Source organism: Aptenodytes patagonicus, chromosome 6, assembly GCF_965638725.1.
Source record: "Aptenodytes patagonicus chromosome 6, bAptPat1.pri.cur, whole genome shotgun sequence".
In the NCBI taxonomy this organism is placed as follows: domain Eukaryota; kingdom Metazoa; phylum Chordata; class Aves; order Sphenisciformes; family Spheniscidae; genus Aptenodytes; species Aptenodytes patagonicus.
Genome location: NC_134954.1, coordinates 27,439,816 through 27,467,522, shown reverse-complemented (window position 1 = coordinate 27,467,522; position 27,707 = coordinate 27,439,816). Strand labels below are relative to the sequence as shown.

The 27,707-nt window shown below is 46.7% G+C and overlaps 2 protein-coding genes across 9 annotated transcripts in view; one reads left to right on the top strand and one right to left on the bottom strand.

Moving 5' to 3' along the window:
- Positions 1-401: 401 nt before the first annotated feature.
- Positions 402-22,378, bottom strand: SAP130 (Sin3A associated protein 130). 5 transcript variants are annotated; one of them, XM_076341638.1, is made up of 21 exons: positions 22,323-22,378; positions 21,478-21,595; positions 20,305-20,540; positions 19,545-19,703; positions 17,818-17,929; positions 16,170-16,294; positions 15,221-15,345; positions 14,485-14,635; positions 14,186-14,276; positions 13,800-13,904; positions 12,587-12,728; positions 12,194-12,315; positions 9,275-9,577; positions 8,078-8,255; positions 6,695-6,799; positions 5,577-5,938; positions 3,890-4,138; positions 3,453-3,578; positions 2,376-2,479; positions 1,574-1,687; positions 402-1,354 (listed from the first exon to the last, which is right to left on the bottom strand). In XM_076341638.1, exons 2-21 carry the CDS (start codon positions 21,587-21,589, stop codon positions 1,196-1,198), a joined length of 3,180 nt encoding a protein of 1,059 aa, XP_076197753.1. In that variant the 5' UTR covers positions 21,590-21,595; positions 22,323-22,378; the 3' UTR covers positions 402-1,195. The 5 variants fall into 5 exon arrangements, with proteins under 5 accessions (XP_076197753.1, XP_076197755.1, XP_076197754.1 ...); XM_076341640.1 differs by having other exon boundaries at positions 3,890-4,135; XM_076341639.1 differs by having other exon boundaries at positions 8,078-8,252.
- A 2,760-nt stretch (positions 22,379-25,138) lies between these two features.
- UGGT1 (UDP-glucose glycoprotein glucosyltransferase 1) overlaps positions 25,139-27,707 on the top strand; it is a 49,413-nt gene continuing 46,844 nt past the window's right edge. For 2 of the 4 annotated variants that reach the window (XM_076341635.1, XM_076341633.1), the window contains exon 1: positions 25,827-25,923. Coding sequence is in view for 1 of the 4 variants with exons in the window: in XM_076341636.1 (XP_076197751.1) it covers positions 25,139-25,292 (154 nt within the window). In the remaining 3 variants the exon portion in view is untranslated. The other 2 variants (XM_076341636.1, XM_076341634.1) reach the window with 2 other exon arrangements.

The following is a 27,707-nucleotide window of genomic DNA, read 5'->3' as shown; positions in this document are numbered from 1 at the left end:
GGAATTAAATACCATTTTTTCTAATCTAAATTCTTAAAAGAACTCAGTTCTGAATAAAGTCAAGACAACAGCTCTATAACTGAACGAGGAAAAAAAAGTGTTCTTAAAACAGAATTAGTTCATGAAACTGAAGCCTCCTGCTGAGGAGACTAAAAACGAACTGATTTGGCAACCTTTCTGAAAAATTAAGGTTAAATGCAAAGTGCATGGGGGCAATCCATATTGCACCTTTAGGAGCTGAAAGGTGAATTAAATTATCCTTCCCTCTGCAGCACAAGAGGCTGAGTGCTTTCCAACATTCTGTTTCTTCTCCCCAAAAGGCTTCTTTCAAGGTTTTAACTTGGTTTTGAGTTTACAGGTTGAACAGTTTCACTAGTATAAAGGTATACAAACTACTCACGTACAAAAACCTCCAAGTCCTTTATTAATGTTTTCAGGATGTATGTGGTACATACAATTAACATTACACCAGCTACAGGAAGTCCTCTGTTGCAAGAGGTACTTCAAAACAAGTATCCCAGAGCACCAACAGACACACACGCACACACAGAGACACTACACAATCACTTTGAAATGATTTCCCCCCACACTTTTCCTTTTTTTTAACTTGACAGCTAGGACTTCTGAGCCATTGGAGATTCTGAATGCGGCAGATCTCCTAGTGCAGTGGCACTGGTTTAAGAAGGCTACTTCAGACACTGGAAGGTCAGAAGAACAAGAACTGAATGGGGTAACTGAAAGCGGTGTCACTTTCAATGCTTTGAAGCAAGGCTGCTGTCTGGGTCGATACCTGTATGTCAGCTTCCTGGTGTCCCCTGCAGAATCTTCTCCTGCATTACAGGTGTATATGCACCTTGTGTACATTTACCCCTAAGCTGCAGAACAGAGGGAGAGCACTGTCCACCACACATTGCACCACTAGTTCCAATTAGTAGGCACTGACACATCAGGAGGGTTAAACAAATGGGACTGGAAAGACTTTAAAAAGGGATGAGCCTGAGAGAAATCTTTGTTCATTATGACAGATCAGTGACAATCCCTTCAGGTCACCAGGCTTCACATGTCCATCTGTTGCCATCTGTTCCCTAAACTCATCCTTTTTATTCAGATGCTCTGCTTAAAAATAAACCCAAACTACAAAAAGGTTCAACTCATTCTGTACACGCTCTCCATTTCCAGAGTCATTATTCTGGCTTTACACCTTCTCCTTTCGCTTTAATTTGGATACTTTCTTGACAGTTCCATTCTTGTTTAGAAGCTTCAAAACACGATCCTTGTGATCCAAGACCTTTAGCATAGAGTCTCGAGCCTCATTGATTTGATCCATCACAAGTTTACACCTCTGCATATTCCCCTGAAATGAAACACTGTCATCATTAACAGCAGACCGTCTAGTCTAAGCAACCACTGTACCTTTTCGTAATACCACTTGTAACTGATGACACTGGAAACACAGGAAGTGTACCTATGTGATTTTTTTTTAAGCCAGCTTTAGCTCTTACTAACTGCAGCAGGATATTTTGTAATTAAGGGTAAAGCAGCTTTGCTGGGTTGAGAGGCCACAGGAACCTACCTGTATCAGTTCATTGATTCGATGCAAGTCATCATCGGTCGCTGCCTTTTTCTTAGGAATGAGTCCCTCCTGCAGGGCAGTCAGTCTCTCATACACATCGTGCTCCAGGTTTGTCTAAAAGACATTAGCACTTCATGAGAAGGTTCACCACTAGGCCAGAAAAACATTTGCCCGCATTAAGAAAGCTACACAGAGAAGATGATAATCTGTTCCCCTCTCAGCTGCTCATGTTAGTAATTCAGAAGATGGAGCCTCTGACGTAGAGTGTGGCACTATCATTCTTACTAACATCCTATTTACAGGATTGCTCCACTTCTGAACAAACATGGATCCTAACCAGAACTGTTTCCCCTATTTCTCACAATACTATTCCAGGAATGCAGAGGTTTTGGGGAGTTTGGTGCTAGAATGCAGAGCACCTACCTCACCCCCAACCTGAAACAGAAGCATCCAGGAATGTGGATCAGTGCTGCCTCCTCAGATCAGCCGCACCATCCCAAACAGACGCTTCTTCAGACCTGTGCATCAGCAGGAGGGAGTTGCCAATTTTGATCATCTGTACAAAATACATCAGCTCTTATGTCTGGATCAAAATCAACACTCTACGTTTCCAAGCCACTTATGCCACATTCCTGAGAAAGGGGAAAGCACGTCCCACTCCCTTTGGGCACTACACACCAGCTCCTTTATGGTATCCCAATGTCAGATGACCGTGTACTGAGTTTGTAAAAACATCCTCCTGTCTTACGCAACTCTGTGTTCCCCCATGTTGTAGGAAGCTGGCGAGCCCCCATTCACCTACCAGCTGTAGTAGCTGTGCCGCACAGAGATGGACCTTCCACCCTTGTGCACGACAGGATACACCCTTCTGATTGGCAATCTCCTGTAGCATAGCCTTCTTCTCTTCTGTCACCAGGAAATACAAAGATATGTTATTCAAATTTCAAGAGTTTGCCAGGCCTCTCTTCTCAAACAAAAACATTAACCCAACTCTGGCCCTCCATACATCTTAATAAATGAGAGTGAGCAACGTTTTGATTCGGATAGGAAAATAGTTACCCATCTGCCATGTATCTGACTGCTGCTCTCACTTATTAACAGGTTATCTGTATTTCCAGAAAAATTATATCCTGTTTTTTTTCCCCCCATTTAAAAAAAAAAAAAAAAAAAAAAAGAAAAAAAGAAAAAAAGAAAAAAGGTAGTGCTCAGCGTTTCAACACCCTGCATGAAGAAGGGTCCATCCGTTACCACCGAAATATGTATCAGCTCCCTCCTTGATGTATTTACACAGCTGTGAAAACCCAATCTGCTTAAAAACTTTAAGATACTAGCTAAGAAGCCTAGAAAACAATATCTGATCTCTATTTTCCTCATATTAGGAAAAAAAAAAGTCTTCTTTAAAAGCTCATTTGTTAGTTGACCAGACCAGTTATGCTAGATCTAGAATGCTTTTGATTAAACTGGCAAGTTTGTAAGGTAGTAAGAAAATCAGAAAACTAAACTGTAGCATATCACCATAGCATGTCACTTCTTTAAGGATTACTTTCTTTAGTAAGTTTCTATCACTGAATGTAAATACATTTCTCAATAACCGTACAATTTTTTCTTTTACAAAATCATAGCGAATTCCATATAGTGTCCTTCCCTTCTTTCCTCCTTTATCTTGAGAGCGGAAGAAGATTTAGGCAACATCCGGCTAATGAAAGTCATTAGCTCACTTGATCAACCCTCGTTTTCCAAATTGTATTCAAAACCTTTTTGTGGGATTGCTTATTAACACCAGCTAGCTAAGAATGCTCCTAAGACACCGTTACCAGGTACGCTGAAGCGGTTCCATCCTGGATGAATGAAACTGTCAAACTACAAGAAGCAGACTGACCTTTTACCCGCACATCACTGTATCGCTGAAAGTGGTGGTAAGCGGCTTTCCAAGGATTGCGATAATGCCGGAGCAATGTGATAGGCGGCCTTGGACGCACAGGGACGTATCTTACACCTTCTTCATCTAGAAGAGGATCCAGGGAGAACTGTATTATTATCATCATCAAGCTGGTGAAAGTAGGAGATCAGCATGACACAGTAACTCCAGCAGAAGATTGGTAAGCACTACCTCATACAAAGTGATGCTCTATATATCAAGAAAAGTTATTTCCCCTGAACGTAACTATGCAGAGAGTGCTGAGAAACTGATATTTGGATTCTGTATTATTTGTATTTTCAAAGTGGGAGAATGACAGAGCACCTCCTCTGAGAAACAAAAGGAAGCAAAAATACAGATGTTCAAATAGGAAAAAAAGACATTGGAGATGACAGTACCTATATACTCCTTTGGAGGAGACTTGCGCTTCTCTGCCTTCACCAACAAGCTTTTGGCAGTGGATTTCTCATCATCAGTGCTGTTTGTTTCCATCATGTCCCCTTCCTCTGTGGAGATGACATGCTGCTGCTTACGGGGCTTCTTCCTCGGGGAGGCACCAGGTGGCAAATCACTTGGAGGCATTGAAAGGTTGTTGGCCAGCAACGCCAAAGACGGAGACACAGTACTTGTAGGCAAAGGAGGGACTGCTGAGAGGAAGGAAAGAGGAAGAAAACCCAAACCGTCAGTAGTGTAAAGGTAACACGTTAACATTGTTTGAACACTACCTCCCAACAGTAGTTGCTGTTTCAGTGCACTGTGAGGAGCGTGGACTCCGTTGTACGTGCACTTCAGCTCCACGTGTGTAGAAGGCCAGATATTAAGCCAGCAGCAATTGCTAGGACAAGCCTATACCCTAAGATCTTTAGGGTCTCACGTACAAAAGCATACAGAATGAGAGCAGAGACAATTGTCCCTCAGTTCCTTCATATTCGAAGCTTATGTTAGTTGAATGCTACAAAAAGGAATCCACGCTAACATCTGTCTTGTGTTACTGTAAAAAAAGAAAAAAAAAAGCTATCTTTGTACGTCTGCCAGCACAGATCATATTCAAGAGCAAGCAAGTCCCTCTCCTCTTTGTAATGTTAGTAGAGAGTCACATACAATCAAATCGGGGCTGCAGTACTCCTTGCAAGAGTCTGCTTGTACTGCCAAGTCAACAGCACCACGTCAGTAGGTTACTGCACCAATCGACACACTCTGAAGTTGGGCAGCACAGCAGCAGGTAGCTTGAGGGAACACTCCTTGACAGTCGGAGGGAAAAGCTCAGTTGGCCATGACTAAGGCTGCAACAAAAAGTTTCTGGGATGGGATCTCTTGACAATTGGGCATACCCACAATTGCCAGTAAGAGACAATAGAACCCTGAAGAGCCTAACGCTATCTGCCTGTGCTCCAGAGACATCTGTAGCAAGCAGCTTCTTCCATCAGAGAACAACATACAGTTTTAAGGAGAGGGATGAAACCAACAACTAAAACAGAACTCTGATACCACATAACCCATGAACATGGAATGCATTTGTATCATTTTGCCACTGTATAGCGCCTGACCTGAGATCCGTAAGGATCTGAATTTTACTGATCATACCATCTGATAGCAATTATGGCCAAGTTGCTATCATAAGTAAGGCAATATAATGAATATTTTTAAAAGTTCTAGAGAAAAAATATCCATGAATCACAGGAGGGCCCTATGAAGTCCTACTCTGGTCACTAATCCTTTACATAAAAGAAAGGCCCTTGGACCTGAACAGTAGGATTTGTGAGAAAACTGAAATTAACTGTACTGATTCATAATATATTGGTACTGCTGCTGAGCGTGTGCATTTTAAGCAAGGAATTCACACAGACTCTTCGGAGTTGGATCATTTGAACATGAACAAAGCAGTCGCAGTAACAAGTGATTTCATGGGAGATTAGGGAGAAGGCAAAGAACTTTGAGTAATAAGGCGTATGGGAACCCTTTGACTGGTATTCTGTGCTCCCATGAAAGAGATGCAATTTCATTTTCAGGATGGAGGTGTTGAAATCCTCCTAATTTCTACACTGTCTCAACAACAGAAGAACCTGATGATTAACAACCACCTACCAGATACTGGTCGCATTATGTCCATAGGCTCCACTTCCTCTTTGATTTTTATCTCTGGTACCACAGGACCCAGCACTGCTGACAGGGCACCGCTCATGGTTGATGGAGGAGCGGGTGCTGCCACAATTGTGGTAGAAGTTGGTGGAGCGGCCGGGACAGCTCCTGGAATGGTGGACAGAGCTGCTGCAGGCTGCGAAGTGGGACTGGCTGCTGCAATGATGGTTGGAATGGCAGAGGGGGGTTGCTGAGAGGTGGGGGGGACCGCAATGGTGGGCTGCTCGCCGCCTTGATTAGACACCGCCTCCATAGACACAGTGACTGGAGTGGCCATGGACACATGAATTTCAGGTTTTGGCTTAGCACTGTAACATAAAAAAAGCAAAAACAAACTGAAGTTAACTGCATCTCAGTCATGACCACCTAGCACAAACTGAATGAGCTGACCTGGATTCAGACTACCCAGTTTTTCCTGCACCCGCAAGTAACACCTGGCTCAGTAACACGTTTAACAACAGGACAAGGTGTCATCTCAATTACATTTCCTCCTCCACTCCCTTTCTAATCCTTTGTATTTATTACAGACGGTATTTTCTTCCACTCACTGTAACAAGCAAATCTCATGACTAATTCCAGGTAACTTCAAAATACTTGTAAAAGGACCAATACAGTTTCACGATGCAGACAAGAGGAACTTTTACCTAAAGCTGTACTGCCTCCCATGCTCTGTTTGCAAGAGCTCCCACTGTGGCTAATAGTTATAAAACAATAAGTTGTAAAGCCACTGAACTCAAGTGAAGCAGGGTAGAAGCTCCATTTACCTTTCTTCAGCATTAATTTTCAAGTACTATAGAAAAAAAAAGTTGAGGCCTAGCCTTTACAACAGCAGAGGGTTTTTGTTTGTTTCTATGAAAGCTCATAACCACATCTTTTAAGAGGCTACTGCCTCAGCTTCACAGCAGCAGAACTAGTCCAGACTGTTCAAAAGTCATCACACTGACAAATTCAATATAGATTACATTTCCCAAAAGAAAGGAAAACGCTCCAATAGCCAGAGAATACAAATCAAACAAATATAATGAAACTATTATGATGCAGTCAGTTGTTTCCTAAAGTCTTACCCAGCAGGCCTTGGTGATCCAGATGTGCTTCGCATAGTACTCTCGACACGCGTGCTAGCTACTTCAGGTGGCTGAGGTGGAATTAAGCTTTTCCGGACTGCCAGCCTGTAAAAGACAGACAGATCTAAGATTCCCGCCTCCCCAATGCAAAGACAAATACCTCTGAGAGGAAAGGAATCAACCCTCTCTTGCCCAAATCAGGATAGGAGTTACAGCTGTATCATTGCACTCTGTCTTCAGTATAACCGATTTGCTACAGAGGCTCATTTGACCTTTGAAATTAGATGTTATGTTTTATTTTCTTTAAAGATAAAAGATTAGTTGCTCTGGCCTAGTCTCACCCCCATTTAGGGCTTCTGCAAGAATGCCAGCTTTACTTTCATCCTGCCAGTCAGAGCATCTTACTGAGACTGCCAGGCTCCAACAGTGGACAAAGGGAGGTCTGGCCATGCCACTGTCCTCCACTGCTATTTGAAGACTGAGCAAATCATCTGGAACTAAACTGTGCTCAGACAGGCATCTGCTTCGTTTAGTTGGACTAGACTGTATCAAAGCCTGACTCCAAGACCTCAAGCCCTGAATGTGGATGTTAGGCAGCACAGGGCTAAATACAGAAAAGTATTTTAGAGACTATTCAGTCTCCTGTGGGGCTGGAAGTCAAATTGTTGTCCAAAATAATCAACCTCTCAAATGGAAACATTCTTTAGTGATCTACCTCTGCTTCTTTAATTTCTGTTTCAGTTTTACAGCCTGCAGCTTCTCTGCCTCAAAAAACGTTTCCACCCACCCAAATAAAAAAGTATGCGATTTTAGTCTCGTAGGACACATCAGTTCCAAACGTTTTCAGTCATTAGTCAGGAGGAAATGCATTGTTAATTCTAAAGCTGTCTCTTGCCTCTTTATTCAGGCATTTAAAATTAGACAGACAACATAAAATATTTTAAGAGTTTAAGTTACTCCCTCCCTTTTTCCTAATCAGATTTCACAGCAGGGTACTAATCCTATCCTTTCTACTCATCCACATATTCTTCCAAGAAAAGCACTGAAGACAAAGCACGGAATTCTAATTTTAGTAGATTATGAACTCTTTGTTTTTATTACACTAAGCAAGAAAGCCTCAAATCCACTTTCCCTCAAAAGGTCACTTTCAAGAGCTAGGAGACACACTGTCCTTCTTCTCATTTTATTACTGACAGTAAGAGAAAACCATATCCTATCCTAGGGGAAGAAAAGAAGTGTGTTTCACAGATCAGCAAGTTACTCACAACCACTGCTGACTGAGTAATCTGCTAGAACTTTTCTTATCTCCACTGAAATTATTCCATTTAGCCAGGCTAAATCGCACAGAAGTGTCATTCACATGTCATCTTCAATTCTACTCACCCATCTGTGGCTGGTTTCTTCCGGAGAATGCTTGGGCGCGGGGAAGAGCCCTGGGCTGGTGCACTGGCACTGGCACTCTGGCTATGGGTTTGCACAACCGTAGTTGCTGCAGAAGCTGTGTTGAATGTGTTGCTAATAGGATTGGCTACAATGGTGGCTCCATCTGCCAAGACTACTGCTGGGAAGGATGGACATTGACACAGCAGAGAAGAACAAATACAGAGAGGAAAAAGCAGCAGTGACTTAAGGAAATTCGATGACAAAGCAGCTGTTTGCAGAGCACATGTTGTCCATGCTCCCTTGACTCCCTCAATCTTTAACTGCAGTGCTTTCAGGCTTTTCTGTAAGCAATACCTTTGCTACAAGCAATCTGATCACTGAACCTTCTGCAGGGAAGATGGAAACTACCTCCTGCCTAACTACTGCTGCTAGGGAAATAATCTTTTCCAGAAGAAATGGAAACCGCAGAAATCGCCAGGGAGATCACCAACACAACTGGGTCAACAGAATAACACTCCTGGTGGAGTCTACGTGGCAATACATGCCACTTGTAAGTAAGCACCATCAGCTGTGTTTATGTTCTGACCTTCTGCCAAAGCCTGTTTGGCCAACTAACTGATGCAGAGCATTGAGACAGTCAGGAGGTCACCAAGCAATATGTCTGCCAGCTTTGCAACAGCACGTTCTCTTGGTTGCCATATCCCTTTTCTTCAGTAAGTTCTTGGGGTTGCATCAGACCAATCGTTTTTAATGAAAGACTGTTTCTATCACAGTCCAAGATCAGGTTACCAACTGCTGAGGGTACCTGGCCGTATTTTAATTGCTACTGTGATCTAGTGAGTAGCCGGAACAGTTCAGAGAACATCATTGACTTGTAAATGACTTTTCCCACAAGGCCTTACTGAAGAGAACTGTTTAAGCTCAGGCACTACCAGTCTTATCCACTGAAGTAACCCCCATTCAAGGCTACCCACACATTCCACCCGGTACGCTTAAAAAAATAAATTAAGAAATAGGTAAAAAATATTTGCTGAGAGAATATGCATATGAATGTATTCTAGTGTCCACTACTGCACCACAGAGACTATAACAAGACCATTAGTCAGAGTAAAAGAAAAAAAATAAGCCAAATTTGTAGGACAGAAGTTCAGTTGCTCTGACTAGATCCAAAGCATGGACTTTGCTGGTTGCTCTTACCTGAAGTCTTGGTGTCAGCTTGTGGCTGCTGAGCACTGATTGGTGCTGGCTGCAGTCCCTGCGTGCCAATTGGTGCAGCGGGGTGGAGTCCTTGTGTCCCAATTGGTGCTGGCTGAATGCCCTGGGCACTGATGGGTGCCGGCTGGATCCCCTGCGCACTGATGGGTGCCGGCTGGATCCCCTGGATGTGACGGGCGTGAGATGCATCTACAGTCATCAGCTGCATGGGGTTGAGGTGGACGGTGGAGGCCACTCCTACGCCAGTCTGAGCCGTGATGGCCGAGTTGGGTGCCTGGGCTGAAACTGTGAGCAGCAACACAGACACCTTGTCACGCCTACCCAGTGGGTCGCCTCAGTTCCGCCTAGCACCTCTCACTCAAATATTTACTTTCAAAGACTATTTTGCTTTGAAAAATTAATTTGCCAGCCTGCTTGTTGCAGTAGTAAATTTGAGAGTGGACAGACCAGATTGTCTGCCAGAAGAATGAAACGTTACTATTTATTTCCATTCCATTTTCTATTTCAAATTGCAACAAGAGAGAAAAGATCCAAGTTTAAGTCCACTTTTGGTTAGACTCAAATTATATTTCTGTACCCAGCTTCCAGCCTCAGAAAGCTGTGCGCTATTCTTGCTCAGTATCTTACTTTACAATGCTTGTAAGTACCAACACTTCGCATTTGTCCTGCTTAAAAAAAAAAAAAAAAATCAGAAGCCTAAGCCATTTCTTTTCAAAAGACAGTCTTTCCACAGAGCTTATCATTGCATCAATTAAAAACACCAAACCTTTGACTGAACAAAAGCAAGCAGAGACTCAAGTGCAAGTACCTTAAAACAGGTCTTACTTCCTTATCCCCTTTCCCCAGCCACATAGTCATAAAAACAAATTTTCCTTAGCACAAGTGGACAAACTGTTCTGAAGTTGAGTACAATCTTATCTGACTTAGAACAGGGCTTGCAATTATAGTCTGGATCCCACAGCTAAAATGAACACGCAATCTTTTTGTGGCAGAACAATGTTCCCAATGAAGCACCTGTTCTAAGAAGTTCAATTCATTTATTTGAATTACAGCTCTGTAACTACGATTCCATCTTTCCAGATCTACTGTATGGCACATTACACTTCTCCCAGGCAGCATTTAACAATGCTGTTAGACTACCTGCAGTTCCTGGATCTCCAGATTTCCACAGTCTTTACAGAACAGTACCACCATTTCTGCAGCCATACACAGAATGCAAGTGCGAACTTGCCAACAATGGACTTGCTTGCTAACAATGGAGAGCCCTCTCATCGCAGAACAAGCTGTTTTTCTCATTGTCACAGGATTTCGATCAAGTTCTTGTGCTGACAAGACACTCTAAAAACAACTGTCAAAACCCTGAAATCCAGCACCAGGTCCCTGAAAATGGTTTCTGTATAAAGTATGGCACAACATTTCTCTTAGTTGAACACCTTATGCGAAACACTCTTGTTGCAGAACTTTCCATCTAACAAAATCCTTTTTGGAGACTATATAAACACAACCAGGATTTGGAAAGCCAAAGCCAACATTCTTCCTCAAAATTCCGTATTAACACTCCTTATCTCAGTGATCTTTTAAAAAGTCTCCTCCGCACTTTTAACTAAGCCCTCAACTGGCTGTGCTCAGCACAGGTGCATGTCCCTCCTGACACCTTGTATTGTCTGCTTTGAGTTATCACCAGTTACTGCCATAATTAGTACCTTCAACTGATGCTTCAAGTCAATTTAACAAGCAAAATGTCTCTGTCAATGAGCTCCTGCTGAAGAACCTACATCTGCTTTTTTTAAAAATTAGCATTGGCCTACCATCACCCCAATATGCTACCGAAACTGAAACTCCTGATAGTCTGCAATCACGTTCTATCAGGGGCTCTGTAACCACTCCTCAACCAGAGCTGCCAACACCAAGTACCACCACTCACCTGCACGTTCCCCTTTAAAACCTTCAGCCAAAGTGCAGGAAGGTATAAAAGCAGCTCACCTGTCCCCTTCTCAAGTCGTTTAATTATCATGAAGCCCACCTCAAATCCTGACATGACATAGTCAGGACTTGCAACTTCTCACTGGAATTTCAATGACACAAAGAACAGGCCCCAGTAACTCAATTCTCTGTGTGTACTTTCCCATTCAGCAAATGGGCTTTGCCGCCTCCAAGTCCTTGCAAATTCCCTCTAGACTGCTCAAGGGTAACATGCTGCCAGCAGACACAGGCGTTCCATGAAAATCCAAATCATGCATATTCCTGGGGTTTGGATTGTGGATATTATCACATTATAGAGAACAGTTCTAAACCACTCAGTTTTACCTAAAAGCACTCCAAATTTTGTCACAGAATGACGTAAGTTTGGGTTGACTATATGGGCTCACATTACACATGATTTTTTGACTGTCTGCAAATTACTGCAACAGTTCAAACACATTAATTGCTCCATTCTTTTAAATAGAACACTAATGCAAAAGTGTGCAATGCAGCTTATTTTTTCCATTTTTGGTTCAGGGTTTTCTCTCAAACTGTACACTCATGTGGAAAGAGACTAAAATGGGCTCGTCAGAACACCAGGGAATGAAGATACATCAAAGAGCTGGTTTGGTTTGGAAGAGTTGAAGTGTTTTGATTTGTAGAATTAAAAACTTTTACTTATAGAGATGCAAACCCTTGGATATCAAATGTGAAACTCCTGAGAAAACTGTTATTAGCTGTGTTTAGTACCTCTGAAGTAGTTCAATACCCCTTGCCCATGAGTTTTTCCCCTCAGCGAACAAGTCGCCAAAGACTTTCTGTGACAAATTGTCAGAATCAAGTATAAAAGCCTCTTAGCTTCTCCCATCACTAAAGCTCATGCATAAGCTAACAACTGAACAAAGCATCAAAGTCAGCTTGCCCCAAAGCTTGTCTTACCTGGATATTGGCGAATGGTGGACACTGAGCTGGTGATGGGGGTATAGGTGTGCGCAGTCAAAGGATAGGCAGAGGGCGGGTATGTTGGTAAGAAATACTGGAACTGGACAGGCACCGACTGCCTACAGGTATCAAAGAGAGCAAGTATTACACACACCATTTCAACAGTTCATCTGCAACCCCTGCCTTTGGGCCACTCCCTGAGTTTTGTAGTCTCAACTGTCATAAGCTATTGAGTATCTCAACTATCATGATTAATTCAAAACTACCAAATTGCCCCCACCCCAGGTTTTTAAAACACATTATTTCCAACATATCAGAACCTAGAAAAGCAGCAAGGCACTCAAAGCCTGCTCACACACACTCTAATTCATAGAGCTGTTATTTCCCCACCTGTTGTCATTTCTGGTTTCCATTGCTACCGGGTTTGGAGATGCCCGGTGACTAGAGAGGGGTATGAGATTACTCCTCTCTGCTGTGTAATCAGACTGGATACGGGGAGAAGTATGCGTGATTTGCTGAGGAACAACTTTAGCTGCATAAAGACAAACATGTAATCAGTTAACAGTCAAAGTAAAAGTTGGAAGACACTGCAAAGACAAGACTAATTCTCCTGGCAAAAACCCCAATACTACTCCTCCCCCCCGCCAAATAAAAAACCACCCCATCCCCACATGAGTTCCTATCCGCAGAGATGATAGGTTTCCTCAATAGGAAGAAAGAACAAGGGAAATGAAGCATTTTTCATCAATTTGTACCGGAATAGAAGGACATTATAAATGCATATATGAGTTTTACTTGCTAACAGATTAAGTTACTCCAGTGCTCAAATGAATTTTTTTTTTCCCCTTAGGATCAGCCCAATCCTTTTTGCTGTCAAGAACTTATTTATCCAAGTTTTCAAAGCAGAACTTGACAGAGACCAAGGGAAATGAGATCAAGGCAGACAAGTATACATAGAGGCCAAGAAAAGAAAGAACACACCTACAAAAGCTTTACAGGAAACACTGATATATCGAGATACAACTTCACTCCTTGGAAATTTATGGCAGGGAAAGATATTACAAGATTTCAAAAGAACAAGAAGGAGGTCAGCAGGAAAACAGAGATGAACAAGAGGAAACTTATGCAGTTCTGTAGGGAACACCTCAGGCAGATTCCACATCTAGGCAAATAAGTTTCCCACCTTTAGACCTTAGTGTTTTACCTCCAAATGAACACACTAACCAAACTCGACTAGGCTACACCTAACACCTCAAGAAGCACAGGAAGAAACTGATAAAATCAACTATGAAAGCCATATTCTATCACCAAGCTGTTACAACTTCCAGTATATACAATGCAGGTTCTGAAATGCCAAAAGGCCCAAGTTCGTCTAAAAATTCAATTGAGTAAGTTAATGAGCCACTTTATTACTTACTCCTAGAACATCTATTTCTTCCTGGTATTAAAAAAGCTGCGCCACAGTAGACCTGTTAATTGGTTCCTCCCAGCTTGAACCTATTTTCTTCCCCTCCTTAATTTGCTAATATGCACAAACACTACTAGTATAAACAGAAAACTGAAGCATCAGCTACACACTCTTCTTAAAACTGAAGTCACTCACCAACTGGGATGTTTGAGGTCGTGACAGCTGTAGCATGGGAAGAATGGGAGGGCATTGTCATGGTGACAATGGTGCTTGTAGGCGCTTGGGTGTGAGACACAGAACCTAAAGAAAAAGAAAAAAAGCATACAAGATCTTTCTACGGAGCCCTATCACACCAGTGTATCTATATCCAAATAAGAAGGGCAAAAACCCCGACCCAGACAACCTCCCTGAAGAACCCAGCCATTTCTCTCCTGAAGTCTGCTCATGTACTTCCAAATGCAGTCTTTACCATAAATAAAGAATCCTCAAAAGTAATCAGGTCCCACCTTCACGGAGGAAAACCAACAAAAAACCCAACAAAAAACACACAACTCTCCCACAATAGCATTATGAATACTCACCAGCTGTGGTTGCTGAAGCAATCGTATTTGTTGCCAAAATAGGTGCCACTGTTGCTGCTGCCACTGGAGTACCAGTACTGAAAATGGTTTTCTATGAAAAGAAAAGAAAACCTTCGAGTTAAAAGACTAGTGCATTTAAAATATTTACTTAGTATAGAATCATGCTGCATTGACTGTAAAGAACATGAATTTCTAACCCAATACTAACTCTTTTCCCAAATTTAATCTTAGCGCTCAAGATAGAAACAAAAGAGAAGTCTAGAAGAAGCAAGAGGGTTTTTTTCCTTCTTGCAGTTTACCTGAGCCATGGTGTGGAGCTGTGGCTTCTGTGTTCCTATAGCTGGGTGAGACGGTAGCGTAATCCGAGTAGCTGTATCCCTCGGCTGTGCAGGCCGCTGAATACTAATAGCTGCAGAAGGCGGGTGCTGCTGGATAGACAGGGTGGGTCGACTGGAGAGAAAGAAAAATAGTTATGAAGATAACCACGTGGATACTAAATATGAAAGATAAGATGCAGGGACACACGTCAGGCCTTGGTCTCTTTCTCTTTGAAAGCAGCACTGCTGTCGAAGACATGGTCAAGTTTCTTATGCTGCTTTAACCACACTGTTCTGTCCTCATCTTCTACAAGTACCCAACTAGGAGGGCAGACTTATCAATATCACTTCTTAAAAAAAGACTTCCTGTCAGGGATACTTTTTGACATTCATGTGTCATTTTTTCACTGTGTCTTCATAAAACAGATGGGCTGAATTAGCCACAGGTTCCTACAACAGAAACTCTGCTGTCCAGGAAGCAGGAGATCACAACTGATCCATTAAGCTCTTTCCTTCTCAGAACACAGAGCAACAGTTCACGTTTACAGTAATTTTTATTCACGGAACTGAAAGCATTTGCACTGTCCAAGCATTACTATTTTTGTATTATATCATCCCACATCTAGAGGATTACCAGCTCTGGATGATTAGCACATATGTTTCCCCTTCCTGCAGTCTCTGTAAAGTCAGAGCACTGTAGATTTCAAAGCGTCTTTACCTGAGGGTTGATTCTGTAGCATGCGCTGCTGTTGTAGTTATAACAGGGGACTGAGCTCTTGTGGCCGAGACAGTTGCCACCACAGCCGGAGGAATAGTGCTTGAAGTTGTCACGGGAGGACGAGACTATAAAAATGAGTCAAAAAGACACATTCAGAAAAGAAATTCTGCTATTTAGATAATAACTAGGAATTACTTGGCTAAAACTGTTTTTTCTAGATCTTATCACTATGTTTTGGCATTCTAAGACATTTCCAGTCTTTCTGACTTGATCTGCAAGTTCCTAAGCAGATCTGTCCTGGTTTTCAAAGCAGGTATGTCATAGGAATCAGTAACCAACAAAGTTAACAAGACTGGATCCTTGAAGGTCTCTAGGAAAAAACCCAAAGGTCAGTTCCCTTCAGAATGAAAAGAAACTCTGATCCAAACATATACAGGAAATCAAAGGTGATTACATCGGGATCCTAGCTGAAAGCACAAAGTAAAGATGTTTAACTCTTTATCCTGACACTGAACACTAGTACTACTGTAGGGAGAGGCTATCTACAATCTTCTACTTATATGTGTATATAAGCTGAGATACACAGAAGCATATTAAAATGAGATTTTTTTTTTAATTCTACAGCAATATATATATTTAAGAATAAACCAACATAAGCATATCATACCAGACCCTTCAGACTTTAAAACTTCGAGTATATCTAAACTAAATCCTCTTCCCAGTTTCTAAGCACTTTGGAGACAGTTAAAACGAGTCTACGAAGGAAATAAAACCACAGAACTAATGCAACTATTTCACTTCTTGCTATTAGAAACTGGTACCCGAGAAACAGAATTGGAAGAGAGTTGACAGTAGCCTCAGCCCAGTAAATACACAATTACAAGTAAGTGCCAGGAAGAATTTGGAGCCAGTGGTCAGTGTTCTGCAGAGCTGCCTGGCTGCTACCTGCCTGGATTGGCTGATGAATGATGTGCTGAACTGCTGGCTGAGCTGTAGCTGCATTTGGCAACTGCGAAGCTGGTCTCAGGACTGTAGTTACTTTAGAACTGGACATCACTGCAGCAGCTGCTGCACCTGGGAAATAAACAAAGTGCGTTACAATATTGTGCACCCAAATTACTCCATTATGACCGCAGAGACAGACTCGGTTAGCTGGGATGTATTTCAGTTTGAATGAATTTCATGTGTGTCAGTTCGGGTGACATTGGTTTAAAAGTAAGGCTTGCAACAAATACATGTAAGCTTCACAAAAGTATGTGGGGAAGGATAGGTATTATTTTAAATGAATTGGCTTTATTGATACTTCTTACTACCCTGTAATAACCTTATATTGCAAATCCAATCTTTTCCTATTCCAAGCTATGGAAGTCAGTAGAAATAATGCAAACAGTTTGATCACTGGGCTAATGTATAAATAAGTCACCTGATACCAACAATAATCTCCCTGCACCTGATCAAGTTCCGAAGAAAAATACATGTGCAATAGAAGAAAAACAAAACAAAAACCCAACCAACTTTTAAAGCTACAACAGCACAGGGCTTTGGTTAATTTGTCTGCTGTTGGCTGTCTCCTAATCAAAAGAAATTGCTGTCAAAGGCAAATAGCCTTGAAATCATTTGATGGACTAGACTGCATAGCTTCTATAGATGTTCCCAATTGAAATTATTACCTCAAAAGGTAATATTCAAGTTGAGAGAATAAAAGCAGGACAGAAAAAAAAAAAACATGCACTAAGTGACAATACAAAGTTTGCGGCAGCTGTCCTGCAAGAATCAAGTGAACGAAACTACATTTTACTTCAGCTACAAATAAAGCTGCACAGTCCTTCCACCTACTCTAGTAAAAGATTAGGTCTTTGCTCGTGTCAATTTATTTTTCCTGAGTGACCAAATAACATCAAATATGAAAAGAAATAAAAATATAAATAGTACTCTGAATTCAGATCAGTCTAAAGTTGAACTAGAAACCCATCCCATAAGCTTTTTTGAAAGTAAAACTGCAGTCAGAAATCAGACAGACTGTATCGAGCACAGGGCTTCTTTTAAGGGGCTGATGTCCTGTTTTGTAAGCCGTAGCAGCCAAAACCCTGGGAGACAAGAGCCTGTAGTTAGCACCAGCATTTAACTCAAGGGTAAATGCAAATGCACACAACACGGTATGTTATCATGCACAAAAATGCACAAGTGATCCTGTGACAAGTGGGTACAAGAATATGCCTCACAACTGCTCAGGTGCCACTGTCACAGGTGAACAACGCTTGCTACCAAGAACGTACATGACATTTTGCAGGACAGGTCACTCTATACCAGTGTGTATTTTGTCTTGAAAGTGTTCGCTGTTTTAACAGCACAGAACTAGAACAACAGACGTGCTGGTAACTGCCAGCATTTTAAACACTGTCACACAGTCCTGCCCTAAATGGCTGAAGGCAACATAATGCTTAAAAGGCCAGCAGTCACCTAATTATGCTAGCAGTTTTAACAGCTGACGTATTAGCTGCATTAGCCATGAGGAGAATTTTTAGAGGTGAAGGCTAGATGTACCTCCCCCGAGAGGCTGTGAACAGAAAACAGGCATAGCACAGCTTGATCTTTACCTCGGGGTAGGTGAGAAGCTCCAATGTGTAGCGGAGGCCCAGGAGCACTACTTCTGATGATAGACATCTGCACATTGGTAGCCATGATATGATGCAAGTTACTAGGATGCCCCTGCAGAGTCAAAGAAATAACAAAACCCAAAATAAACAATAAGCTGTGTTGACAAGAATTAATGCCTGCACTAACAGTATTACCATATCCAAGTCCCAAAGACAGAAAAGAGATTTTGTAGACATACTTGGTGTACAAAGGTTGCATGCTTTACAAGTTGAGTGGGGAAAGAGGCAGATGTTTCTACAGGATAAAGTTACAGAACCTGCTGACATTGTGTGTGGAAGATGTAAACATTTTATCTATTTCACTGATCTATTTTTCTGGTTGACACATGGGTGACAGTCAGTCAGCAGTCACCCACATATCAACCAGAGAGATGGCCTGTCCCGGTTTTGGCTGGGATTGAGTTAATTTCCTTCCTAGTAGCTGCTGCAGTGCTGTGTTTTGGATTTAGTATGAGAATAATGTTGATAACACACCAATGTTTTAGTTGTTGCTACGTAGTGCTTACACTAGTCAAGGACTTTTCAGCCTCTTACGCCCTGCCAGCGAGAAGCTGGGAGGGGGCACAGCCAGGGCAGCTGACCCAAACTGGCCAAAGGGGTATTCCATACCATGTGACATCATGCTCAGTATATACACTGGGGGGAGTTAGCCGGGAGAGGGGTGACCGCTGCTCGGGAACTGTCTGGGCATTGGTCAACAGGTGGTGAGCAATTGCATCGTGCATCACTTGCTTTGTATATTCTTTTAACCATTATTATTACTATTTGCCCTTCCTTTTCTGTCCTATTAAACTGTCTTTATCTCAACCCCCAAATTTTACTTTTTTTTTTTCCTGATTCTCTCCCCCATCCCACTGGGGCGGGGGAGAGTGAGCGAACAGCAGTGTGGTGTTCAGCTGCCTGACAGGTTAAACCACAACACGGCCCTTCTGCCATTAGTGACTTTTAAGGCATAGATTCATACCACCTCTCCGGTAAAGTCAAGAGAATAGTGGGAACCTGGCAAATGCTGCAACAAGTTAATTCTACTTTCTAATAATTCTGGACTTCCCAGGGATATTAATAAAGATAAAAATCCACTGAAACTGCTGCACATCCTTAGCCAGCCTAACTCAAATCCACCTAAAGGCACTTTACATCAAAACCCTGAGACTTCAGAGCAACTGAAGTGATGGGCAACTGGCAAACTAGTTTCAAATCACAAGGACTGGCTCTGCAGTCCGAGTTAGAGGAGGGGGAAAAAAAATTTCTAAAGCATTATCTACACCTTCCCCCCCTCCAATTTTGTCACTAGTGGTTGAATAAGAATACACTGCAAAACCGTGAACTGTTCACCAGTCTCTTCTCATCTGCTCCCAGGAGAGCTAAAGAACACTGCAGTGATGAACCCCAGCAGTTTGTTTGGAGGATTACAACAAATCAGCAGCTTTCTAAAGAGCTAGTGATAACTGAATCTGAGGTTTAATGCTCCAAGCAGAACTGATCCAACAACCAGTGGCCACTGAATGGGGAAGCCTGCTGCCTCTACCTCCCAATGGGGAAGCCTGCTGCCTCCACCTCCCCTCCTGCTGCAAGAGCCCACCTCAGTTGTACCAATATTAGTATTGATCTGACCATACAGTGAGCTGGAACAGAAAAAAAGAAAAACCACAAACAAAAAACCAGACCTGTTGCCCACTGATTGTTGCCACAGGAATTGTTGGAGCCTGTGGTATGTTGCTTTCCATGGTCACAGTAACTTGCCCAGGAACCTTTGTGGGAGCTGAGAGAGTAGAGGGTGGAGCAGGAGCAATGGGCCGGCTGGGCATGGTGGGCTTCAAGGGAGGCTACAAGAAATACAAAGACAGAAACATTGGCAACTCCAAATGAGAGCTCAATGTTGAAGCAGAAACCATTTTGGGAGGTCAAAGCCTGAAGAGAAAGTCAGCTCTGCATAAGGATAAGTATGGTTAAGTATTTGGAGGGTAAGGATATTGGTCATTTAGAGCTATTCCATTTTCATTTGGGACAAAGAAAGGGCATCTTTTGTACTGGAAATATGCAGCTTCTAACATACAGCAAGAGTCACAAGTGGAATCTGTTAGAGCTATGGTATTCCCCTACAGACACTGGGTGTTAACAGTTAATTTGATATTCTCATCCACTCCTGCAGAGAAAAGGGAAGATTTCAGAAACTGACTGAAGTCACTCTTAAGAGATAAACAAAAGCCACCCCCCTCAAAAATAATGCTGTGATACTGTGAAGTCCTCTGTGTATCATATAGAACAGCTAAACCCACGAGGCAGTGTACAGTCAGTAGAAGCACGCACGGAAAGCTTAAGAAACAGAAGCAGGGAAGTTTTTGGCGTAATTTATTTTTGTTCAACACTCTAACTTGTAATATAGATTGTATTTTTTCCCATCTGAATTGTGAGCCTCCTCATTACCTTCATAAGTCCGTCTGAAAAGGAAAGTGGGACAGCTGGAGTCAAATGTGCTGGTGGTGCTGTCACTGTCACCGGGGCACCAGACTGGACAGGGTGGTGCTGTGTCAACATCTGAACCTGTGGATATGGCCGAACCACCACTGGTTCCTGCTTTTCTTCTCGAGGTTGTATAGAGCCACCAGGGCCGATGTGCTCTCTAGGAGCAACTTCTGAGTCACGACTAGATTCATCACTCACTAGCAAAAAAAAGAAAAAGGGAACTCTGAAGAAGAAGGTAAAAAAGGTTAACAAGTTTGCATTGGTCACCCACCAGGTCAGAGATGGGATGTCAGAAACAGTCTAAGTAAAAGAAATTCACCCTTACAATTAAACATATTCCAATTATGAAAACCCTAGGAACTCTGGCACTGCTTCTGCTGGTTCCCCTCAGAACTGATGGGCCTTGTAATGCTGGGCAACCTGGGGTCATCTCTGAGAAGTCCATCTGAACACCTTCTTCAAACAAAGACTGACTAATTTTTCTTTCAAATGAAAAATACATAATTATCTAAGTAACTGCCATAAAGTCCCACATCACACAGACAGTACTAAAGAAATCTTCATTTAATGTGTTATGTATCTGAATATGAAGCCGAAAAACAAGTATAAACCCTCCTGAAAATGAACCCGCTCCCCCCCAGTCACCTCTGGTAGCTTGCTGAAAACCCGTAATCTTGGCAGGGACAGCAGTAACTAGAATCAGGGCTCCCACCCCATTTTCAGCTACATGAAACGTTCCCAAATTCGCTCATCACTTCTGCTAAAAATACATAGAAGACGAGCTGGGGGGGTGCAGGCAGCCGAGCAGACACGCTTAAAAGGAGCACAGGAGACACTCTGCCCTGACGTCACTTTTCAGAGTCAGCAACTAAACTGATTTTCACGTTGCTCTTCCCATTCGTGACCGAGGCAGCTTTCGGGCTGGCTGCCACACGCCCGCGGGGCCGTCCCGCTCCTCCCACCCGGCGCGACCCCCCCCCCCCCCCCGCACACCGCCTGGGACCGCCGGAGCAGCCGGGGACGGCGCGGGGCAGGGACACCGGGATCACTCCCTGCCCCTGGAGCCGGCAGCTGCCCGCGGGCTGCGGCCGCCGGCGGAGGGCGCGTCCCCTGCGGGGCCCGGAGCCCGCTTACCTGTGGCGGCGGGGGCGATGAGCCCGGCGGAGCCGCTGGTGGGGATGGGCGGCGGCGCTGGTCCCAGGCCGGCGGGCGGCGCGCCCGAGCGGGGGAACTGCTGCGAGCTCATGTCCGCCTGCGGGCACCGCCGACCGTTACGTTACGTTGCGTCACAGCGCGTCACGCTACCGGCGACCCCCCACCGCCTCACGGGGGGCGACAACACCCCGGCAGGCACCGCCCCCCGCTCCCGCCCCACTCATTGGGCGCGGCGCTAGCGGCACTGCCAACCCTGCGCCAATGCGGCGCGCCCCCGCCACGCCAGCCAATGCAGCGCAGGCCTCACAAGCCAGTGAGGAGCGACCGTACTAATGACCTCACGAGGCCGCGAGCCAATGGCGGGGAGGACTGCGCTGGCCAATGAAGGCCGGCCGTGCCGCCCGGGTCCGCCCTGCCGTGCCGCCGTGAGGGGCCGCAGGGCCCGGATGTTCCCGGGAGCGCGGCGGCGCCCGGGGCCGCCCCTGTCCGCGCCGAGCGTGGCCCGCAGCGCCCGGCACTGCACTGCCCTGCCCTCCCCGGGCCTGCTCTCCCCAGTCCGGTCCGGTCCGGTCCTGCCCTGCCCCCTTCCCTTCCCGCCCTCCCACCCTGGTCCCGGTCCCGCCGCCGCGCAGGGCCCGGCACCGCCCCTCTTTCCTCTCCGCCGCCGCCTCAGCCGCTCGCATCGCTCCGCAGCGCTGCCGCCGGGCGCGGGGCCCTTCCCGCTGCCGCGTACTGAAGCAGCAGCCGCCACCCCCCGTTCACAGCCCTTCCCCGGAGCCGCCGCCGGAGCGAGGCGGTGCCGGGGGCGCTGCCCGCGGCGTTACCTGTGCCCGGGACGCTCCGCGGCAGCCGTCGCAGAGCCGCCACCGCCGGGAACCGAGCTCCGCTTCCGCCGCCGTAGCTGCCCACGGCGGATTGGCCCCGGTCGGCCCCACCCACCTCAGCGCTCCCCCGCCCCATTGGCTGCGGCAGCCCTCGCCGGAGGGCTGCTGGGAGATGTAGTTCGCGCGAGTGCATGGCCGGAAAAAGATCTCGCGAGACGCGGGAGGGGCGGCGCCTCGCCTGCGCGCGCTATTGGCCGTAAGCCGTGGGGTTTCCTGGGAAACGCGGCGGGGGCGGGGCCAGCTGGCGGCCGCGCCCCCCTGGCGGCGGCTGCATGCGCAGCGGCGGGCACCGCGTACCGCCCCGGGGCCGATACCCCCGAACAGCTACGGGCGCGCGCCCCGCCCCCCTGCTCCTCCTGCCAGACAAGCCCCGTCCCGCGTCCCTTCTGTTGGCCCCCGCCGCCTGCACCCCCAGCCGGTGCCGCAGGCAGGGCTGCCCGGCCGCCCCCGCCCTGCCAGCGCCCCCTTCACCCTCGTGTTTCCCATTTCTGCCACTTCTCACGTCAGGGCGGCACAGGCCTGAGCCGGCCCTTTGCACGGGGTATTGTGCGCTACCAGCACCACGGTACAACGGATGTGTACATGGAAGTAATTCTGCCAACACGTCTCAGTGAGAGGTTTGCTTCTCGCTGCTCCTTCCTAAATTTAAGTACGCGAAGAAGCACCCTGAGGTCAGGAAGAGCTTCACGGAGCGCAAGGCGCTGACAAAAAGCTGAGCAGATCCTAACGGCCGGCCTGACGTGGGGCTGGCCCTGTGGGAGATGAAGTTTTGCTGGTGCGCACCTGCCGTCTTCAGGGAAAGGGGACTTTGTCGACTCGGACTTAACAGACCGCACTGATGAATGCCTGACTCCCAACACCCCTCTTTTCTCTGGCATAAATACTTGCTACTAACTGGGACAGCGGCAAAAAAAAAAAAAATTACAAAAAACCCTAACCCCTTGGTGACAACGCACATTGCAACCCTGAGATGCCACCAGTCCAGGGCTGCCTCACGTTTGACTGCACACACCTCAGAATACCACTGTTTTCCATGACATTGTTCTCGTTTAGGTCCTTCTGTCTTGAGGCTCAGAGATGAAGTCAGATAAGCAACTGTCATTTTCAAAGTTTTAGTAATACTTTAAAATGAAACCAGAAAGAAAAATTGTAGTTATAGAACCACATTTGAGTAATCGCTAATTGCCTTGCACACCCTTCAGGTTTGTGTTGCCAACGACCCTGCAGACAGCTGTTGAGGAAGCTTTGGGGACAGACAGCGGTCAGGTTCACTCCGGAGGGACACTGCTCTTCAGGGTGAGCATCGATCAGGACTCGAGACTTGTCCTGTGGCTTGACTCTTGGGACAGTGCCCTCACCCTTGACAAGGGCACACAAGGCCTGGCTAGACTCCCAGCTTTACTCTGGCTCAACACCTCTTGCATGAGATGCACAGTTCTGTTCCCTGTGGCTCAAAAACATGACAGTAATGCTACAAAACATCCAGAGGATGTGGCAAGGATAATCGGACATGGGGCACGTGAAGAATGGGTACCTGGAATTAGTTAGCTCCTTTGGGCCGGAAAAGGGACAGTTCAGAGGGAATTCTGAGGGAGAGCTGTAAAATCATAAATGGCATAGAGGAGATGAATAAAGAACAATTGTTTTGTATCTTTCTGCTTTCATCTCCCCTCATATTTACACTGTAAATGAAAAGAGCGAGTGAAAGCAGCTCTTCTTTGCACAGTGTGACTGAGTTGTGGGACTCTTTTTGACAGGATAGGTTGCTGGCTAGACAAGTGAATGAAAGAAAACAACACTGGTTCCACCTTCCCCCTGGAGTTACCTACTTCTCCAACTGAGACCGCACAAGTGTTCTGGAAAAATCATCGTGCTCTCTTTGCCCTGAGCTTACAAGCTTACCTAAATGCCCCACGGCTCTGGTGGGGATGTAGCCGTGGGCTAAACAGGTCCGTACTGGCCCAACACGGCTGTTCTCACCTTTTAAGATGTGCCCCCCCTGCTGGGATGCGGGTGACAGCGTGCCAGTGCATGCAGGGGTGCGCCATACAGAAGAGCCCGGCCAAAAGGCTGCTGAAGGGAGTGGGGTTTCAGCGAAGCGGCGCCCAAGCCCCCACCACTCCCCACCCCCGGCACGGTGCAGCCGCCGGCCAGGCCACGGACGCTACCGCGGGGACGGGGCTCTCCGGAGGGGCCGCACCGCGGCTGGCCCCGTTGCGCGGGCAGGCCAGCACTGGTTTCCCCGGGGCCCCGCTCGCTCGCAGGTCTGACTAAACGCGGCTCCTCGGAGCCACTGGCTCCGGCGGGCGCAGGTGGAGAACCGCGGCGGCTCCGGCCGGGCCCCGCTCGCCGCCGGGCTCGGGCGGCGACAGGCAGCTTGCCCGAAGCGTGCCCGCGCCCCGCCTGCCGCCTTACCGGGGCTGCCGCTCCGCGGACGCGCAGGCCGCCGGTAATGCCACTCTGGCCCTCGCCGCGGCGCGGCGGGACGCGGCCACCCGGCCCACGCTCCGGGCTGAGGCGGGCTCCGGGCTTCGCAGCGCTAGGTGCCGGCGGCCACGGGCGGTGCCGGGAGCGGGACCCTGAAGGCGAGGCGAGGCGAGGCGAGGCGAAATGTCCCACCCGCCCGCTGAGCCCCGCGCCGAGAGAGCGGAACCACCGCCCGCCGAGAGAGCGGGAAGAGAGAGCGGAACCAACACCCACCAACACCCCCAAGATGGCGGCCAGGTGACACTCTGGCGCTCCCCCGCTATAACTCTATGGCGGCGCGACCTCTCTCGCCCGGCAGCGGAAGCGCCGTGCGCGGAAGCGGCGGGGGCAGCACGAGCCGGAAGGGAGCGTGGCGGCCGCTCGCAGGTGCGGTTACCACGGCGACCCGCGCGCGGGGCAGGGCAGGGGACGGGAGGGGAGGGGGCGCGCGCGGCGGCGGCGGCGGCGGCGGCGGTGGCGGCGGCGGCGGCGGCAGCAGCAGCAGCAGCAGCAGCAGCAGCGCCTGAGGCGGCTGGGCGCATGGCGGGGCGCGCGGCGGGGCGGCCCCGGCCCGTGATGGGCGCGAGGGAGCCGCCGGCAGGGGCCCGGGGCCGCCTCCCTCAGGGCGCCGCCTCCGCCGCGCGGGGGGGGCCGGCAGCGGCCGCGGGGCTGGGCGGGCCCCGGAGGCGGTTACGGCGGGGCGCGTTGGGTGGAAGTGGGCGGCCGGTGCCGGGCACCGCTACGCTGCCGCCCCTCCGGCCCTGCGGAGAGGAGCGTCGCTGCGGGGTCGGCACCGCTGCGTAGCGTCGCAGCCCGGCGGAGGGCGGTGCGGCGGTGGCGGGGCCCCTCGAACGGCCGGCGGCCCCTGCGCTCCGCTGGTGTCGGTCAGTCGGCGGCCGTGTGAGCGGAGAGCAGCTGGAGAGCTTCAGAGTCCGCCCTCGGGGGTTAAGCGCCCTTCGCCGGTAACGAACAGACATCCCAATTTTTTAAATCTTTTTTTTTTTTGAGTCATCAGCGTTGTCTGCATTACTGCTGTGCAGGTGGTGTGCCTTGCGTCGGACGCGTGGTGCGACGGGTAAGGTTTTTATGAAAGCACGCTGGACGTTGACTAATAGCTAGAACAAATTATCTCTAGTCGAAGCTCTTCAAGCATGTGATTTTGGACTAATCAGTTAAACGCCATGTTTTAGTTTCAGTATCTATGGCACGGCAACATGATACCCGCGCTTTAAAAGACGTGCTTACAGAAGCTCTCTGGCCGTTACCAGCGATCTTTACTGTTCACAATACTCGGTTCAGACAGGTACCTTACGTTAGCGTCGTGGCCTGGACGCTGGGAGTTGGCGTCTCCATCCAAGCAGTAGGTCTTTTTTCTTTTGCCCTCCCCTGAAGTGGAGCGTTTTACCCGCTTGCCAGCAGGCAGACTTCGCAGTACATGGCAGAGGTCGGTGCTCTCACAGTCTGTCAGGACCTGTGGCTATGGGATGATGTACTCCTTTCTCTAAGGCAGGATGTGCAAGTTTCCAGAAGTCAAATGTATTTTAAACCGAGTAATTGGAGGAAAAATAAGGAGGAAAAATATTTACAGAACAAATCAGGCTTGAAAAATCCACTTTACAATGTCGTAATTCAGATTGTTTTTTGCTTAACCTTGCTCAGAATACAGCTGGATCTCCTCAAGTCATTTATGTTCATTCCTGTGCCTCTTACCTCTTCTGTTCTCCGTGGTGTATTTTTATTTTTCTTTGAGATATTGGTCTTTCCTTTGTTTTATGGCTGTTAATATTCAGGGAGTGTAGATATTTCTAATCTGCAGATTTTCAGTTGGCTGAACTGGTGTCGGGTGACAGATGTGTCCTTCCCCCCCCCATTTCCTATAGAAGGCGGCTTTTATTACAGTCTTTCACAGAATGGCAGAACAGGCATGAGAGAGTAGCATGGGAGTTTTAATCGTAAGAAGGCAGTACAGTATATTCATTTACACGTTCCAAATGACTCTGTATGATTTGCAGTGAATAAGAAGGACCCGATTCTGGGAGGAACTGCAAACCTTGTTTTTTTGTTGCGCTTGGCGGAAGCCAAGGTTTCACTCCACAAATACTGACTGAGCTTCCTCCTCTGCACGCAGCAAGTGGTAGTTGTAACCGTTCCCTGTCACGCGATGCCATCTGTCTGCTTCCCAGGTGCAGTGTAAAACAAATGTCGTGTGTACTTAAGCTCTTTGTATATTATAGCAGGGCATTTCTGGTTTTATTCTGAAAGAAAGGACATTGAGATACAGAAAGAGCAATGGGTGAGTGATTGCTGGTGAACTTTTAGCTGGAGTAGTGTAAATTTTTAAAGGGAGTAGGATGAGGTTGTTTTGTCTATCTACATATATACACACAGGTAGCGCTATAGCTACAGATACGTAACACATATGCAAAGACTATTTTTTACATTGAGATCATCATGAAAAAGAGACACAAGTTAGATCCTAACAGGTTGTCAGGTATGATATACCTGGGATTTGAGTGGGCTATTTTTCTAATTGGGGGGCAAATGGAAAATGAGTTATCCAGAAAAATACTAAGAAGTGAGAGAGTGCCTGGGTGTATATTATACTGTAGTCAGAGGTGGGGTGGGAAAACTTGACTTTTTGGAGACTGCAATGGAAAGCGAACAGGACAATTCAAATCTTCCATAAGCTTAAGAGTTGTGGGCAAGGAAGTTCCACTCAGCTGTGTTATGGTGAATAGGTCAGAGAATATATAGGCATGAAAGTACACACGAAGGACAATAAAGAAATGGCTTTCCCCCTCCCTGCCCTGCCCCCGGCTCGTTTCTTGCAGTAAGTTGTATCATTTGAGTCTATCTTCA

Bases quoted from the DNA above. Each gene is read 5' to 3' on its own strand.
- SAP130 (XM_076341638.1), bottom strand. From the start codon at position 21,589: ATGAGCTCGCAGCAGTTCCCCCGCTCGGGCGCGCCGCCCGCCGGCCTG. The intron at 6,800-8,077 runs GTGAGTAGAATT...TGTCTTTTACAG, and splicing joins AAGAAACCAGCCACAGATGG to GCTGGCAGTCCGGAAAAGCT. The intron at 4,139-5,576 runs GTAGGTGGTTGT...CCTTCCTCTCAG, and splicing joins CATAATGCGACCAGTATCTG to CAGTCCCTCCTTTGCCTACA.